Genomic DNA, 19729 nt, shown 5'->3' on the forward strand with positions numbered 1-19729 from the left:
TGACTGATCATCAGAATCATTTGGAAGGAGGTGAGTCATGGGGACATCTGGGGGAAATGTGTTCTAGGCAGAGGGAACAGCAAGGACAAAGACCCTGAGTGGGAGCATGCTTGGCATATTCAAGAAACAGCAAGAAGGCCCATGTGGCTAGAAGGCAGTGAGCTAGGGGAGCTTGGGGAGATGAGATCAGAGAGGTAGGGAGACCAGATAACTTGTTATAATCCTTAGTAGGTTTTGAACAGATCATTTTTGCTTCTGTGTTAAGAAGAGACTGTAGAGGGGCAAGGGGGGAAACAGGCACCATGCAGGAGGCTACCCGAAATAGTCCAAGCAAAAGACAGTGGTGGCTCCGACTAGGGTACAAAGTTTCTTTATGGGATGATGAGAATGTTCTAAAATTAGATCATGATAATAGTCACACAACTCTGTAAATATACTAAAAAACTTTAAATGGGGAAACTTTATGGTATGTAAATTATATCTCAATAAAGCTGTTTAAAAAAAAGAAATGGGAAAATGGGTCTGTCCAAGGAAAAAACAAAATAATTGACAAACAATACTGAGAGCTTAGCTGAGATTGGATAACATAAATCTGCAGTGGTATCCTTTTGCATAATTGTATGGTTTCTTCCAAAATAGTTACTGCTCAGTGGATGCAGTATAAAGGCAAGGATGTAAGGAAATTCAGGGTGTTTCTGAGATAGAAGTTCAGGTGATCAACCAAGAAGAGAGGCCTCAGAAGAACACAAGCCGGCCAGCACCTTGATCTTGGACTTTCAGACTCCAGAACAGTGAGAAAATAAGTTTCTGTTTTTTAAGCCACCCAGGCTGTGGTATTTTGCTGTGGCGGTCCTAACAGACTAATGCACCATCATAATATAAAACTACTAAAAATGTCAACTGTGAAGAAAAGGGCTGACTGCAGGCCTACAACCCATTCCCTCTCTACCAGGAATCAAGACCTCAATCAAATTTTCATTTTATTTCATTTTATTTATTTTGGCTGTGCCACGCAGCTTGCGGGGATCTTAGTTCCCTGACCAGGGATCAAAAACGGGTCCCCTGCAGTGGAAGCTTGGAGTCCTAACCACTGGACCTCCAGGGAATTCCCCTGATTTCCATTTTAAAAGTGCTAATAATATTTACTAGCGGAAAGAAGACGAAAAATTCTTCTCAAAAGCTTGTAGCAAGACGCACTTGGTCTATAGAGACGGCTTATTGTAAAACCTGGATTTATGAGGCATGGTTGGCTGGAGAATGGGGCTCATCATTTAAATTGTGTAATTAATGAGGTATAAAAAGAGGACGTTGCAAAACCAAATGACTCCCTTTGTTTGTACAATGTCTCCGAAAACACTGCCCAGAAGGAAACTGTCCTTTAATTTTGAATTCAAAATGCACCGTAATGAGGGAGAAAAAGGGCATTGTGGAGCTAAGTCTGGTAATGTTGGACTTCTCCAAGAAAAGACTGTTTCACCTGTGCCTAGTGATCACCCTGTATCCTTTAAATTATTAATCAAATTTGGTATTGGCTAAGATCTATGACTGATATGAGTCTGATTTGACAAACTCTTTAGGTTAACCAAGACTTTGCATAGAAAAATTATTTTGCACTTCTTATTAACTCAGAAACATTCCTGTTTTAAGTTCTATCAATCCAATTTGATAAATGTATACTTTAGATAGAATAATTTGATAATATGAAGGATTAACAGTCATATAATTGAAATAATCTCATAAAGGGACATACATGAATTTATTTGAAACTTTATTATATAAATTTTCATTTCTTTTAAAGATTACAAAACCTGTTCTGTGACAGGAATACAAGCAATATTGTTCCAGGATTATTCATGGATACATCTGAAAGAGCTTTGATTATACATTAATAGTATGATTTGAAAACTTCCCAGATTAGACTCTTAAGTAAAACAATTGAAAGTATTCAGTGATATTTAATCCTTTACAAGCATTTCATAATTATGGCAGCAGGGCCAAGCATCTGATGCGATTTAACCACCAATAAAAGGTACAATACATATGAACTCATGATATGGTGCCTTGGGCTTCTGGCATGCCTTACTAGAGAGAAACTAGTATAAAGTAAAATCATATATAATAGTAGAAAAATATTTGTGATTTTTTTCTTTTTTAAAAACTGTTTAAGTAGGTACCCATCCCTTTCCCACCCATGGCCAAAAATGCAAAATAATTACATCCCTTAGGTGTATACCTTCCCTTTTGCTTAGGGTAAGAGTTAAGATAAACATAATACAGGTATATAATTTTAAGAGTTAAAAACTCATCACCCATAATCATTAAGGATGCTAAGGAATGGCAATACCTTGAAGCTTTCTTTAAAGATTAAAAAACAAAGCCTTAGGTGGTAAACTACACTTCGAGAAACGCAAACCAAAACCTTTATCCTTATGCCCTTGCTTTGTATTTAAAAGTTCTATTTTAAGTACTTGTTTGAAAAACTCAGTATACAGTTCACTCAGTACTATAGTGATAATAGGAGTAAAGATTTTCACTTCCATTAGATATTGAACTAATCTACTTAGAGAGGACTATTATAGCGACTCTCTTCTCACATACGTTTACATACATTGTACTCAAATGGTATGTGCTCTAAAGAGGTTTTCTTGAGGTTTGCACCTCTGAACTTAGTCTCTAAATTTTCCTTTCCACTAATCTCTATTCAATGTCATATACTTTGCTAGTTGCTCTGGGAGAAGTCATGGACATTTAAACAGCTTATCATGCACTTCAAGGTTATATGGCAAAATAATGAGGAAAGTGCCTTAAGAGGTAGGAAGTAGGCTCTCATCCCAACCCTTGGTATGCCCTGGTATGAACAGTTAAAAGACTGGAATCAAAGTGGTAAATGTGAGACTGATAGTAATACAAGGCTTAAGAAAATTAAGTCGACTTAGTTACTAGAATTCTTTGACAACATTCAGTCACATTGGAACCAGTTACAAGTCACTCGATCACACAGAATACAGCAGTGTCAAAAATACATAAAGCGCACTGTAGATACAAATTCTTCTTGGCCATCCATATTTAGTTATTATCATTCTGTAGATTCTTCACTAGAAAAAGTGGTTAAGCGTGGCTCTGCAGAATACCACACTCCCAAGAAAGCGAGTTTCATTCCTTCATTAACTGGTCTCCACCAATGGTCACTTGGGGAGACCAGCAAAATGTAAGCAATCTGGAGGTGAAAAGAGGACTATTTTCATTAATTGAAATAAAAATGCTGAGTTAAGTCAACTTATCTGTGAATTAAATAAGGCTCAAAGTATACATCCAGTTTGTTAGTCACATGGAGTTGGACCTTTCGGAGGGACAGAACTCTAGGACTGGATTGAAACCTCCTGGTTTAAGCACCAAGGTCAGCCATGGAACCCATCATATTTGTTAGTCACAGAAAGCAGACCTTTTCTGACCATTTACATTCCTGAGATATCTGTCCTAATGCCTTCATAAATCTCAAATGCTGGATACCACCATAAGAGAGAATTCTCTCAGTAGTAAAGCAGCCTGAAAAATTTTAGCTCATTTATAAAGGCCAGGAAGTAGAGAAAATCAAAGCCATGTTGAAATGTGTATTGCTGACTTTCATGGTGATGCACATCTATATCAAGCCCCCAAATCTTGAATGCTTTTCTGCTCTCACCTGAGGCTGGATGTACCCCAGCCTCTTTCTTACCCAACCCATGCTGCCCATTCATGAAACCTTTCCTGGGCTGAGGGTACAGGGCACAGCTAACAGGCTAGCCCCACCTCCCATGATGTCCCCTGGTCCCAACAGCAACCACTTCTTAAAAATAGATGGGAAATGGTTGGCCCGAACCTGCTCTTTGCAGCCCAGTGTGTGTGAAATGTAGAACCTCTACTGCATACACACCACACCCTCTCCAGATACTCACTAAGTGACTTTTCCCACACGTCAGTCTCCAGCCTCACAGCATCTTGATTCTGTGCCCTGTCAAAATTATTATATTTTTGGACTTTTGGGGTTGCTTGTGAATAAATGAATCCATATCAAATCTGTTAAAGTGAAGGCTCTATTGTACTTAGAAAGAAGACATATCTGTAAATTAGGAGCTGAAATGACTTACTTATACGACAGGTTAAAAGGACAAAAAACTTACCTTAATTTAGCATCATCACTTGAAAGGGAAGACAGAAAACACATGGTAGTGTAATCCATATTTTCCAGTATATGCTTGGTAATGTTAAGTCTACCATTCTGGATATTATTTTGGATTATAAGCTAAGAGGAGGTTTGTAAAAGTGGCCTGATAGTTTAGTTCCTTCTTTCATACTGAAATATCTTTCAGATTGAAATAAAACCTCCTGGGAGAAGCCCTGGTAACCAGCAGCACTAACTGGGAAAGGGCCTCACTACCACAACTACAGGGGCCAGGAGGAACTGGACTTGGAGAAATTAACGAAAAGGTTATCCCAGCACAAGCGTTACATTTAGAGCACATTGTTGGCCCAGTTTGTCTGCTCTGTCAAAGGCAATAGGAACACCAGAATCACAGATGAAATAAATTATACTCATGAACTGCTTTTTAGGCAGAAAGCCTTCAGTTTTGTGAACATATAACTTGCTTTTCTCCAATAAAACTGGCAGCTGTACTAGGCAAAGAAGGCATTCATATACCAGTAGAGGACTGCCCCAAGAAATATATAGTTTTTGAACAGCTCAGTTTGTGGTCGAGTGATAATACGAGGGGAAGGCAGCACGGTGTTATGAGGGAAAAAACCTGAAAGGGAAGTTAAGGATTCTAGTCTTTGCTTTGGGTCTCAGGTTCTTTACCTGCAATATGAGAAAGTTGGCCTAGATAATTTAAAAGCATTTACACATTTACTTCTGGTTCTAAAAGACGATGATGGGCAATACACCTAAGCACTTATGGAATAGTGTTAGTGTCAAAAATCTGAAAATGTTATCTTTTTTCTGCCTAGAGTTACATTGACATTTTAAAAGTGACAAGAATTTGGGATGACCATGGTTGGGAGCACTTAATAGAGGAGAAAGAAAAACAAAGCTTTCTTTCCAGGCATTGGAAAGCAGCTGTTAATAGTTAGCATCCATATACTCAAGAATATTTAAAAACTTTCTCCATCTAGATCTTCTGAAATCCCTCCTCCTATACATTTTTTATTTAGAAGATAAACTTATATTTGCTTTCTATGCAATAATCATTTTGTGTCACTTGGGCAAAAGGCATGATAGATTTTCTCTTTCCCTTTAATTGCACAGAGGAGAAATTAAGGAATAACAAGTGGCTTCCAAGATATTTAGATAAACCATGCTTTCTTGGCTTTGTACTCTCAGGGGAAGATTTAAAGCTTCTGGCAGGAAAAAAGATTTCTGATGTAAATGGCTTAGTACATGACTAGGAAAGATCTGTTCAGGCACAATCTTGATGAGATAAGTTAAATCACCTTTTCCTTGCTCATATGTTTTTCGTATTACATATTGATGTATGCTAGGTAGCTTGGCAAAGATACAGGTAATAATGGATGCAGAAGTTTCTTTAATGATATTGTGGAAACTAACAAATTAGATGTAGATAATGAATACTCTAATCTAAGCAGATCCAGTGACCATTATGAAAACTGATCATTTCAAGTTAAAGAAAGCATTATATGAAACTAAGACAACACTGTAAATCAACTATACTCCAATAAAAATTTAAAAAAAAAGAAAAGCAAGCATTATATGGCTATAAATCATCAGGAGGAATTCAGAAAACACTCAATGCCGAACATTCACTTAGCCTACCTCAGCTATGACTGTTTGATCAAGAATGTTTTATTCCCTAGAATAAGAAAGTTTAAATCCAATTTCATAGAGAGGCCTGTGGCCTTTATTACATTCAAATTAGTGTTTAATATAGAGCATCTTAATGGGATAGAATTCATTATGATTTATTTTCCCCCAAAAAGCATACTTTTCCTGCAGGTATACAAGAACAGGTATCCTGTTATTCATATGCTAAATTCTGCAATTTGATCTATTTAAACATGAAATATTCAATGGGACTTCAATGACCTGTTGCTAAATTTTCCTTCGCCAATCTCTTCACCATGCCTCTTAAAGGCCTTTGATGTATATTGGGAAAAATCCCAAATTTATGTCAACTACCAGGAATGGATACTATTTAAGATGAAAAGTGCAAGGACTACTTCCTTAATTAAGGAAAAAAGACCCTAAGGAGTTGCAAAGTATATGGACTAACTTCACAGGTGTACTCTTGATGTCATACCACACACATATGATAACTTTCTTTACCATAACAGCTCTCTAGGTTAGCCTGACAGAGCACCTGACTTTAAGAAACAAACGAACGAACCAGTGAAACAGACATGGGGAGAGATATGTACATTTTGGAAGTATTACATTCAACAGCTGTTCTACAATCTGGCCATTTTTAGGGCTGTCCAACAATACTGTTAATCCAGGTGAACTATTTAACCAGATTTAATAGTCAATTGATTAATAATAGATTCCAAGTTAAACAAGGCATGTATACATTAAAGAAAGCAGTACAGAAATGTACTGTATATGAACTGTTTACAAAAACATACAAAATGTTGGATGGCACAAGGGATACAGTGCTAATATAAACGGATTGTTTAAGCTAAGTGCTTAACATAAACTGTCCATCCCTATAACTAACAAAGAATATTTAAGGGACATGAAATATTTCCTATAAAAATAATGCTATGTGGTGTAGAGTACTTTATTCAGTGTATTTTTAGGTGGTATTCATATGTTCATTATTCTTCTTGTTGATTCAGTGAATATATCCTCATCATGTTTCCATTTGCAATTCATCCGAAGCTCCAGGAAAATCTAACTTGCTAACAATCATCTAAAGCGAGAAGAGACGGAAGCGGGAGCAGCAGCAGGAGCAGCAGCATTGTGGGTACCAGCTGGGACAGTGTGTGCTTGCAGGTGTCTCTCAGGTGTGTGCTACCTGTCGCCAGAACTTGTGCTATCAGCTTACACCATGGTACCAAATATCTCACTGAGGTCACTTCACAGGGCTGTAGAGGTGATTTTTTTAATACCTCTCCGCTGAGCAAGAGTAGAGCGGCCTACTGGTTCCAAAACTGGTGACTGATTACGGTTTAAAGCAGAGTATGTAGCTGCCATGGCACCCTGAAAACAGGAAAGAAAGGTCACAAATAATGACAATGGGTAGTCACCTGTACACAGAATATGAAATGATTTTTTCCCAGATATTTTCTTCATATGCGAATTTATATAGATTTTATTAGGCTCATAATGAAAACAACCACACAGGTCAAATCCTCTGATTTAACTAAAACTGAAGAGGCCAATGTGGGAGGTTGAAATTATCGATGAGAGAGGACAGGGGTGGGCCCATAACAAGCAGTCCTTACTTTTCTCAGGACTATTAAATTTGTTTTTCCTTTGCAATCCTTTACCATGAGAGTCAGCAAGGCATGCTGTTTTAGAATTTGTATTTTGCCACTGCTGACAACCTCAGAGAGTCTGCTTTGGGTTGTGCGTAAGAAAGACAAGTACAAAGAAAAGTTAGGAAATCCATAAAGTTTACCTGATTGATAAATTCAGAAATCATTCCTAAACTGGTTTTATTATGCTATTTTGGCATGCCTTGACCTTTTCTTTTCTAAATCACCCACTATAAGAGAATCCCACGCAAGAACTGGATGCAGGTTGAGAGGCAAAGTGAAAGGGCAAGGTGCTGTGGTACGGAGAGGGCGTCTCATAGTCTCTCCTGGAGGACACGTGGCACACAGTGCCCAAATGGGCCGCTCACCTTGACTAGATGTGGTGCGTCCTGTCTGTTTAGTTGGTATTGCGGCAGTTGGTCCCAGTGGACGATCCAAGGATGTCTGAGCACAAGGGCAGCAGTCAGTCTCTGATGAGGGTCCACATGAAGCATCTTTGACACCAGGTCCTATAATGGGAAAAAGAATAATAAAATAAACTTAAACCTTTGTTTTTCTATAGCACCTGATACTGTTGAGTATTCTGCCTTGGCTTCTATGACACTATTTTTTCCCACTAGCAGACCTTTGGGTGCAAAGCAATTTGGTCAATATGACAATTTGTTTAAAAAAAAAGCAAAAACTTAGGTCTTTGTTTTCTCCTCCCTGAGTAACAGTAATTTTGGTGTATTACAAAGGGTAAATTTACCACATTTTATGTATCTTTAAGGACTTTGGCTCTTTTTTCCCTCAGATATTCTGAGTTTTCTACATTTTTGTGGGTTTATTTCTAAGTAATTTTCAGCTACTTAAGACTTTTTTGTGCTATTGGTAATGCTGAAAAGCAGTACATAACTGTCCAATAGCAGGAATTAACTGGAGGGCTCTAAATGCTCCCCTTAAAGATTACAGAGTTATTTTTATTTTTTTTCTACTTCCCAATTTTGTGGGTATTCACCGTATTACATTATACTTGTAATCACAGGTCTTAACTGGACAAATTAGCAAAAGTTATTAGTAATCACATGGCATTCATAAGATAGGCTATGAGTTGGATGCAATTTTTTGTGCTCTATTTGTATCTCATCCTCACCTGCCTTGCACTCAAAAAAGCATAATAAAATGCAAGTGAATGAGAACCAAATTATAAAAATTATAGAGATAAACTCGACTTGCTTTAACTTATTAAAAAAAGCAGGCAGTGTGTAAACTCTGATACTTTCTACGGTAACATTACTTGATATGCCTGACAACCGATCGTGACAAAGTTTGTGGTGGACTCCAATGGATAAGAACTACTACTTCACAGAGTGACCTTGAAAAAGGAAAATCTGATCACTACAATGCTTAGTATTTTTCAACAGTTCTCCAATACTTAGAGTAAACCCCAAATCTTGAGCATGATCGACAAAGCCTTCCATAATTGGGGTTCATCGGCTACCCTCTCACGTGTACCCTGTACTAGTCATACCAAACTCCTTGAACTGCCCTGGAGGCATTCTGCCATTCCCATGCCATCAGGACCACGCATGGGCTGATCCCTCAGCCTGGGATGGACTACATCCTTCTGCTTCCCAAAGCTGCCTGGCGAATCCCTTCATTGCTTCTGGAAAGCTTTCCCTGAAATCTTTCTGATCAAGCATCATCTGTGAACTTCTTTAGCATAGAAAACAGAGCCTTGTAACAGCACATGTGACACTGTACTGTATATTTTTGGCTATCTCCCAACTAGACTGTGAGCTCTCTGAGATCAGGAATTCCATCTGAGTCACATTTTTATCCCTGGAGCCTTCACTTATTAAGCGCATTGTAGGTGCTCAATACATGAATTAAAAAGTAAACAAGTACCCAGAAAAATGAATTATCTGGTTTAAAAAATTTTATTGTTAAACAAGGGGAAAGGCTAACATATCATTTTAAATACAGTTACAAAACTAAATATTATCTACACAGACATTAAGCTGGTCAACTGAGGCTTCATCTCTATGCCAAAAGTATCTATAAAAATTTCTGACATACCCTATTTACTAATGCAATCACCTCAACTCAAGCATCCACCTCTAAGAAAAATGAGCAAGCACTTTTTACCAATATGTATCTTCCTCATCTCCTCTATGTTTTACTTATTTTGAAATGAAAAACTTTGCTCTTCTTTTTAAAAAAGAATTTTCTCTAAATAAAGTGAAACTAGAGCAGAGTTAGAAAGCAAATCAGCATTATTCAGGGGATGGCAGGTCTTCCAGCGAGAAAGGCTTTCCAAATAGATTTCAAGCAGACATATAAAACTAAATTACTGTCTACTGTGAAAAAGATTGACCCCTTTCTTCATAATATGGACCAAAAATAGAACATGGTGTAGTTATTCTAGGGAACAAGGGCTTTGGAATCAGCTATTTATTTTGGAGCATCCACATGTGCCTGGTGTATAACTGAGGATAAGTTCACACTAAAATTCTGGGCCTTGGTTTCCTACTGTGAAATGGTGATACTACCACCTATGTTACAGGGTTGTTAACAGGACTAAATGGGATAATTTAGGTAAAGTGCAGTGTGAGGCACAGAGGAGACACACAAATCATGAAGACCACCACCATTATTATTCATCATGTTCATCAGTAAAAAGTAGCTTGAGATATATAGATAATAAAGCCAAACCAATATATTCTGGGAAAGAAACAAAATTAGTGGTCAATTTTTGAGTTCGAGTTATTTGGTAACATCATTTCAGTACAACTTTATAAACAGGTTTCTAACTGATATTATTTTCTCTCACTAGAGATTATGAAAAATTATTTTCTCAAAAGCTTTTAATAGGAAGCCATACTTACCTTTGCTGTGTCTGAAACAGAATTCCAGTAGCCACCACTGAGTGAGAATTTTCCACTTCCTATCCGTGCCAGTATTTCCTCTGGTGTATCATCAGGGCCATTTGCAAATGGAGTGTAACTAATTTATAATAGAATTAAAATGCTAATGAATAAAACTTCTTTTTTGGTTGGTAATTTTTATATTTATTTGCAGTATCCAAAAGTACTCTAAGTAGTTCATTTAATGTAATACATTATTAAAACCTACTAAAGTAAAAAAATATCAACAACATGAAGCTTCATAAAGCACCAGGTCAAGATATAAGTTATGAAATATTAATTTAGATTTAAGATACAATAATATAAATGAGATATGACACATTATAGAATAAAATATTTAAAACAGTATATGTTTATGACATAACTAGACCACAAAAAAGATATGGAAAAAAATCAACTTATGACCTCACGACATTAATAATAGTACACTATAGAAAACAGTAATGATACAGCTATAAATGTGAGAGAGAGAGAGAGAGAGAGAGAGAGAGAGAGAGAGAGAGAGAGAGAGATAGGATTGTATTATTAAACAAGATGAGAAAATATGGAAAGATATTACAACATAGAGATTAAAAAAATAAACTTAGATAATTTAAACAAAATATTGATAAATAGATGCTTACAACATATGGTACATACTCACCCAGTGAGCATTGTATAGAGGAGGACACCAAGACTCCATATATCACAAGCAGCATCATAGCCTTGTCGTTTTAAAACCTAGAAAAAGTAAAAATTAGTATTAACACATTGCTGTTTATTATATAGATTTGGATAGGCTGTGAACTGAATTATATCTCCTAAATCAATGCATACAAGAAAAACAGAACATGATTAACAAACAAGGCAATACAGTAATCCTATTCTAGAACCTTCTACTACTAATTATTCATATATATAAATTTAAATTTTTTTTGGCATTTTAAATCTTTTTTTTAATTAATTAATTTTATTTATTTTATTTTTGGCTGCATTGGGTCTTCGTTGCTGCAAGCAGGCTTTTCTCTGGTTGCAGCGAGCGGGGGCTACTCTTTGTTGTGGTGTGCAGACTTCTCATTGTGGTGGTTTCTCTTGTTGGGAGCACGGGCTCTAGGCGCGCGGGCTTCAGTAGCTGTGGCACACGGGCTCAGTAGCTGTGGCTCGTGGGCTCTAGAGCTCAGGCTCAGTAGTTGTGGCACACAGGCTTAGTTGCTCCGCGGCATGTGGGATCTTCCCGGACCAGGGCTCGAACCCGTGTCCCCTGCATTGGCAGGCGAATTCCTAACCACTGTGCCACCAGGGAAGCCCCCGGCATTTTAAAGCTTATAACTTTATTTCTTTCTTGGTGAACTAACAACTGCTTGGGACTCTGGCCATGGACCTATGTCAGACACGTTCATAGGTGAGAATTGTATAAATTTAAATTTTGATATTCAAATTAATTTACTGAATGCTGCTGTGGCACACAGTGGACTATAAAAATAAATTGAAGGTAAATTTCTTATTTAAATGTATTTATATTTTGTATGGGGCTGCAGAAACGATTAACATAAAACAATTAAAAAAACATATAACTAAGTATAAATGGTATAGTGCAAAACTGTTCTTTTATATATATATAATTTGATTTACTCAAGCATTTAATAATCACCAACTATTACCAGGCATAAACTGTGACAAATACATTGTGACCACCTAGAGAGGTGGGACAGGGAGGGTGGGAGGGAGACGCAAGAGGGAGGAGATATGGGGATATATGTATATGTATAGCTGATTCACTTTGTTATAAAGCAGAAACTAACACACCATTGTAAAGCAATTATACTCCAATAAAGAAAAAAAAACTGTGACAAATACAAAACAACTGTTTTCCTTAAGAAAATCAGAATCTGGCAAAGGAAATAAACATATATGTAGTTAACAATTCAACATGATAAGTATTCTAACAAAACTATATGTCTAAAGGATATGAGTACAAAGATGAGGAAGCAATTCATTCTTGATATGGGGAGAGAGGGAAAGCTAGGAGGCAGCCTGCTTGTATTGGGCCTATAAGTAAGAATTCAGGAGGCAAAGTGAAGAGGTGGGGGAGGGCAGAGGACACTCAAAGGGCAGAGGCAAAAGAGCAGAGCCTGCTTAGCACCAGGCAAGTTCAGTGTGGCCAGATTTCCAGACAGGGGATACTAGAGAGACTGAAGGGCTTTTTTTTTTTTTGCTGCCCCGTGCAGCATGTGGGATCCTAGTTCCCCGACCAGGGATCGAACCCACGCCCCCTGCATTGGAAGCGCGGACTGCTAACCACTGGACCGCCAGGGAAGTCCCTGAAGGGCTTTTTCAAAGGCTTTTAAAATTATTTATTTATTTGGCCGCGCCACACGGCTTGCGGGATCTTAGTTCCCCGACTAGGGATCGAACCTGGGCCCCAGCAGTGAAAGCGCTGAGTCCTAGCCACTGGACCGCTAGGGAATTCCCTGAAGAGCTTTTTATAAAAAACTTGTTAAGTAATCTAGATTTTTTTCCCTGCAGGCAATCAGATGTTATTGAAGCATTAAAGAGGAAAATAAAATAAGTGGATGTGTATACCAGAAAGATAACTCAAGGCATAGAGGAAATGCTGGCAAGAAGAGAGAATGGAGACAGGCCACCTCATAGGAGGCAATTTGTAGCAAACTAAGTGAAAGGCTGTGAGGATCTGTACTAAGGCAGGACATGAAGGGGAAAAGACATAAAGATAAAATGGGAAGGACTCAGTAAAGATTGGATGTATAGGGCTTCCCTGGTGGCGCAGTGGTTAAGAATCCGCCTGACAATGCAGGGGACACAGGTTCGAGCCCTGGTCCGGGAAGATCCCACATGCCACGGAGCAACTAAGCCCATGTGCCACAACTACTGAGCCTGCGCTCTAGAGCCCGCGAGCCACAACTACTGAGCCCGTGTGCCACAACTACTAAGCCTGCGCTCTAGAGCCCATGCTCCGCAACAAGAAGAGCCACTGCAATGAGAAGCTCGCGCACCGCAACGAAGCGTAGCCCCCGCTCTCCGCAACTAGAGGAAGCCCACGCACAGCAACAAAGGCCCAATGCAGCCAAAAATAAGTAAATAAAATAAATTTTTTAAAAAAGAAAAGCATTAAAAAAATATATCTTACTGTATGTTATATGGCAAAATAAAATTAAAAAAAAAGATTGGATGTATGGGGTAAGGGAAAAGGGGTCTAAAATATTTAGGAATCAGAGTGGAAAGGATTTGGCAACAGACTGAATGTGGAGAAATAACAGAGAAGGAAGATTTCAGGAGGACTTTAAAGTTTTAACCCAGATGACTAAACGGTAAAGAGGAGACAAAGAGTTAAGAGGTCAGTCTAAGGACAGTTTGATCACTGAAGATTTCCTGAAGGAGAATTTAGAGGCAGGGTCTAAAGCAAAAAACCATTCCCAGAAAAAAACATTCCAATGTGCCAAGGCATAAAAGCTACATGGTGATTTCAAGAAGCAGACTGCTTATATGAAGCAGGAAACAATCATGAGGAAAAATTAGATGGCTGGATTAGGGGGCCACGCTTGGACACCAATGTGTGTCAGAGGCTGTGGATATGTGGACAAAGAAGGAAAAAATCTGTCCCTCATCAGTTCTAGTATCTCTGGGAGAACAGACTCAAATAATCTTTAAAAAATATTTTTCTATCTAAAAAGTAACAAAATTACAAAAAGTTTGGAAAACAGAGGGGGGAATCCAACTATCTTAACATTATCAACTATTACAATTTTTGTGAAATATCTAGCACATGGTAAAAGCATAGACTTTGCAGCCAGGTTGCTTGGGCTCAGATCTAGATCTGACCGCAGGCAAATGACACCACCCCCTCACTGTGCACCTGGTTTCCTATAAAATGCAAATAAAAGTACTCACCTCACATAAGTTATAATGAGAATGAATTATTATATATAAATTATATCTCTGAGGATGAAATCCGTTAATATATGTGCCTGGCACATAAGCCCTATATTAGGATTAACTATTGTAGTTACAATTTTTTACACAGTGATAATCAAAAGGCAAGAAATTTTGAGGGCAAAGCAGTGGATTTTACAGTTGCTACAGTGGGGAACTGCAATTTCTTAGGAAAAGAAGCAACCTGATCAAAGCAGTGCTTGAAGAAGACTTCAGCAGCTTTGTAGCTTCTTTGTGGACTGATCACAGAATGACAAAAGGAAGCAACGTGCACCTAGGCTGCGGCAGTCATCTGGGGGTGTGGTGAGGGAAGCAGGGGCTAGGATGGCAGTTCTGTGAACAGAAGAGCCCCGAACCGGTTGCAGGGGATAACAGAGATGGTAACTGGTTATACTAGCTAAAGACAAGAGGAGCCCATGATGTTTTAGCCTTAGAAATACAAGGAAGATGGTGACCAAACCAGGAAATTCGAAGGGTGTTAGGAAAGGGGAAGAATAAGCTAGTTTCCATTTAACTCCATGCACTGACAAGCACGAAAGTGTCAGCGATAGTAGTTAGCTACAGATGTGTGATTATGCAGAAAGACAGAAGTCAGAGCAGGAAAAGCATTATAGGTAGTACTCGATTGATGACAGGGTGAACTACCAACAGAAGAAAAAGGGCTGACATTTTATTCTAATTATTTGCTCAGGAACTCTTCAATTAAACAACTATTAACTATTCTATATTAAACACAGTAAATGAGTTTTTAAATATACTGAAATATTGCAAGCAAACTCTTTCACAATTACCTCTGGTGCAACAAAATTTGCAGTATAACAAGGAGTCATGAGAAGACCATTTTCTGCTCTTAGCTGTTTGGCAAAGCCAAAATCACAAATTCGAATAGATTCTGGATTGCCAGATTCATCCACATAAAGAATGTTGCTAGGTTTCAAGTCTCTGTGAACCACCTAATTGAAATACAAATTAAAGAGGTGCATTAACAATACATTTCCATTATGGAAAATTATTTATTCACAAACTGTCAAGCAATGCACTTAACTAGATGATGGGTACCAACCTTTACACTATCCCAACATTATAAAATGCTGACAGTGTAATATAACTGCAACACAGAACTGGGGCAAGGAGAGGAGGAAGAAAGAACAGTACTTACCTTCCCCCTCTTTTGTCCAATTAAGTAAGCGGATTAAGGAAAAATGCAAATAGCAGTAATATCTGTCTCCAGGTTATTCATCGTTCAACAAATATTTATGGAACGTGTATCATGTACCAGGGTATTATACAAGGAGCTGCAGATACTTTGGTGAACAAGACCTGTAAGATCCTTGCCTTTATATGCTAGGAACTTAGTAGTAAGGGAGGCAGAGAATAAATGGGTGAGAGATGGGGCATAACTCGGGCGGGTCAGGAAGGGTCTCTAGAGGAGGTAACAACTGATCCAAGATCTGAAGAACAGAATGAACGAGCCAGAAGAGTGGGGGTAGTCATTCTAAGTAGAGGGAATGGCATGTACAATGGATGAACACAACAAACATGTACAGACAGGCTCAGTGAAACAGGCATGGGTTTTAGGAGTAAAAAGGAAAAAAAACTCCCAGATTTACATAAGTACTGCCTACTTGATATCCAAGTAACAATGTCACAAACACAAAAAGATACCATTCCTTTAGAGTTTGTATTACTTTCCCCCTTTAATCACCTACTTGAATACTTCTTTTATCATAAGCCTCTCTGACACTCCTTATTAGACTTATGTGTTTCCTCCATCACCAAATTCTGAGTCTATGTTCTAATCAATAACCTCAGTTTTAGGTCCTAACATCCGGAACACTACTTCTCCAGACCATTTTAATAACTAATTACTGCTGAGGCACTGAGAAAAGAACATAGAAGAGTTAGATGACTGCAAACTCACAAATTCTTCAGTGAAAACTGAGTTCTACCAATTTCCAGTCCCAGTACTAGGCAAATCTTGAGCAGCTACAAGTCAAGAAGCTCTAGAATTAAATTAACACATTTCATTTGTTAGCTTCTAGGGGCAAAGAAAACGAGAATAACGTATTGAAAATAAACTCCTTAAGAAGAGATCTCTTATTCTTTTCTTGCTTCCCATTCCTCTTCCTTCCTCTGCTGTTCTCCTTTCCTCCCCCCTGCCCTCATCTCTCCTTTGTTCCCCCCTTCCCTCCCAGACTTCTCTTCTTTTAAAAATATGATTTTTTTTTTTTTGCCATTTACTAAAAATCTATATGCAGGAAGAAAGGAGAGCATCCACCATCCAGAAACCAGGTGGCTATTTGGCCTCATCTGTTTGAAGGATTTCCTTTTATAAGTGAATACAACCCATGACTCTCTGGTTCACTTCTAAACTCGAAATGGGCCCAGTTCTCAAAAGTACACAGTGGCCTAGCAAAAACGGTGCTACGTCTTCCAGGTCACAAAATCTCACTCACTTCTTGGGAAGCATAAAAATTTAATGTTTATAAACAAGCTAAAATTTCAAAGTAGAACTTCAAGCTCATGACATGTACACACTGCTATATTTAAAATGGATAACCAACAAGGACCTACTATATAACACAGGGAACTCTGCTCAATATTATGTAACAACCTAAATGGGAAAAAAATTTGAAAAAGAACAGATACATTTATATGTATAACTGAATCACTTTGCTGTACACCTGAAACTCTCACAACATTGTTAATCAACCATACTCCAATATAAAATAAAAAGTTAAAAAATTAAATTAAATTAAATTAAAAAAAGAAAGAAACAAAAAAGAATTTCAAGCTCAATGGGAGAAGTCTACATAGAGGAAGAACAGTAGGATAATTAAGCTAATATATTTTTCATTACATGCATAAATTAACTTCTACCTTTGTAATTTCAGCTCAAATATTAAGAAAGAAAAGGTAAGAAAAAGGGTATTTGGTGTTTTATACCAAATTTTATAAGATATTATATATATATGTGTGTGTCTGTATATATGTAAAACGTTAAAAAGACTTACCCCTTGTGCGTGAAGATATTCAACAGTTTTGGTTATAGTAAACAGGACAGCACTGGCCTCTCGTTCAGAGAAAAATTTCTGTCTAAGAATTTTATCCAGCAATTCACCCCCTTTCATAAGTTCTGTCACTACATACACATATTTTCCATCATCATATACCTGTAACATTTAACAGCAAAATGTAAAAAATTATGTGAAGCTTTACATGTGCTCAGCACACAGTTTGGCATAGTAAAGAGAAATTAAAACTCACTTTGTATTCAAGGAAAATTTTACTTATCACAACCAATGAAGGATATAAAATTTGCAAACAATTTTATACACATAAAGATATTAAAATAGGAATTGATGAGACTGAATGTCAGAAAAATAACCTTTAATTTCCTTCCGTGAACCTTAACTCATGGCAATCAAAATACGTATGGGTATGGTATCCGAAGGGGCACTGAACTTCTGCTCTTAGGGTGTGTTCCTCTTGATCTTTCTACCTACTAATGATGAGAGGGACTGGTAGAAAGACATGCTGCTGTGATTTTCCTGGAACTTCTGCAACTGCAGAACTTCTGTATTTATACATACAGTACAAAGAATTATTCTGGTTTTGATTAAATCGAAAGACAAGCTGTGGCAAGAATTAAGTAGGAAGATTAAGTAGCAAAGAGAAATTCCATTCAACCACGCAGAAGCATACCAATTTACTCCTAATGTAGAAAAAGAAAGCTCACTGTAATTTTGGATTTGTACTCTAGGCAATCCTGAACTGAAATAACCCTCTCCTTAAACTTCAGGCCCTTTTATTCCCCTCTTCTCATTGAGTTACTGCACACCTTTGCTTAGCTCCCTAAGAGGTACCATGTATTAGGGCCCCAAATATGGAGAAAACAAGGTACCTGCCCTCAAAGTTTTTATTCTAGTAGGGAGAAACAGACATAGAAATACGAGTTTAAAAAAATGTTGGAGATGCTGTAACAAAAGTGGGGATAATTTTAGAGACTTTGGAATTTGAAATGAAGGAAGGAACAAAGATGCAAAAAATAGCAACAGCTTAGGGAGTTCCCTAGGCAAGGCTGAGAGAAAGTGTTTTCTACATTCCCTTTTTAATTTACTTGGTTGGATTCTTGGAGGTTATATTAATTAAAGAGTCACTTAAGCGAAACATTTAATGGGACTAAGTTAACATTCTCCTCTAACAATGAACAGTGATAAATTATTCTGAGGAAATTAGAGTTTCGGTTAGGAAGGAGAAGGGAGGATAAACGTTGGAATTCACAGAACCTCAGAGGTGAAAGGTACCTTAGGAGTCCTCTGGCTTAGCTGGCCACATGCCACTTCTGGTCTACAATACCCAGACACGGCCTTTGAGCCTATGTGAGCACCACGAGCAAGAGAGGACTTAATGCTGCCTGAGGAGTTCGCACCCTTTGCCAACACCTCTGTTATGATGAAAGTTGTAAGTAGCAGGGAAAGGAAACCTCACTTGTCTGGGGGGTGGTGATGGGCAGGGCAGGGCAGGATTCCTGAAGGAAGTAATGCCTTAGCTAAGTCTTAGATGTGTGGTAGTTAGCCAGGCAAAAAAGGGCAATGGCATTCTCATCTGAGTGAATCATAAATTCAAAGACAGAGCAGCAGAAGAGAACGAGGCATGTTAAAAAAATCTGTACATACTTGAGCATGGCTGGAGCATAGGGTGTGTGAGGAAGTGTGAAAACTACTACAGACAGAGGAATGCAGGGATCAGAGGTGATGGGGAACATGAACTGTAGGCAGGGAAGTAACATGGTTAGATATAAGGGACAGCTCTCTCTGGCAATACTGTGGAAGACAGTTTGGGGAGCCTATGGAGCCTGAGACTAGTCAATCCTGAACGTAATTAATACCCAAGTGTTCCAGTAAATACTGATATTAAAAGCAATAATGTAATACTTTTCTTCTTAAAGGCAGAAAAATTAACTATATAAACATTTTTCTCTATAACTGGAATTATGCTATATATGTTGGCCTCTAATTTATTTTCTTTTTTACTCACTATATCGAATTCTTTGTCTACCACATGATATTTGAAAACATTCCAAATATGAGTTAGACAACTGAGTCAAATGATCTACGTTAAAGAATCTACTTACATCCTTTAGAGTAATAATGTTTGGATGTTGTCCATAACGAAGAAGAATTTCAATTTCTTCTGTAGGGTCTCTCTTGCTTTTATCAATAATCTAAAAGGCAAATATTTATCATAAAATCTCATGAACTATACAGTATAAACGTTAAGTATTTACAGCTACAGACTTAGGTGTTATTTTGTGCAAACACTGTATTTATAAGCCATTTATCAACCATTTTTATTCAAGTATCTGGCCAGACTGTCTAATCAAAATTTGAAAGCCAGTCTTGATATGGATGGCAAGGCTGTAA

General features: G+C 37.7%; 1 protein-coding gene across 3 annotated transcripts in view; it reads right to left on the reverse strand.

Moving 5' to 3' along the window:
• Window positions 1-1847: 1847 nt before the first annotated feature.
• Window positions 1848-19729, reverse strand: part of RPS6KA3 (ribosomal protein S6 kinase A3) — a 107976-nt gene continuing 90094 nt past the window's right edge. For all 3 annotated transcript variants that reach the window (XM_061179418.1, XM_061179419.1, XM_061179417.1), the window contains 7 exons: window positions 19441-19530; window positions 17318-17476; window positions 15095-15256; window positions 11017-11093; window positions 10335-10452; window positions 7836-7976; window positions 1848-7189 (listed from right to left, as the gene is read on the reverse strand). In XM_061179418.1, the coding sequence (XP_061035401.1) occupies window positions 7067-7189; window positions 7836-7976; window positions 10335-10452; window positions 11017-11093; window positions 15095-15256; window positions 17318-17476; window positions 19441-19530 (870 nt within the window). In that variant the 3' untranslated portion in view covers window positions 1848-7066. The remainder of the gene's footprint in view (window positions 7190-7835; window positions 7977-10334; window positions 10453-11016; window positions 11094-15094; window positions 15257-17317; window positions 17477-19440; window positions 19531-19729) is intronic.

This window comes from Eubalaena glacialis, chromosome X (assembly GCF_028564815.1).
Source record: "Eubalaena glacialis isolate mEubGla1 chromosome X, mEubGla1.1.hap2.+ XY, whole genome shotgun sequence".
Lineage (NCBI taxonomy): Eukaryota > Metazoa > Chordata > Mammalia > Artiodactyla > Balaenidae > Eubalaena > Eubalaena glacialis.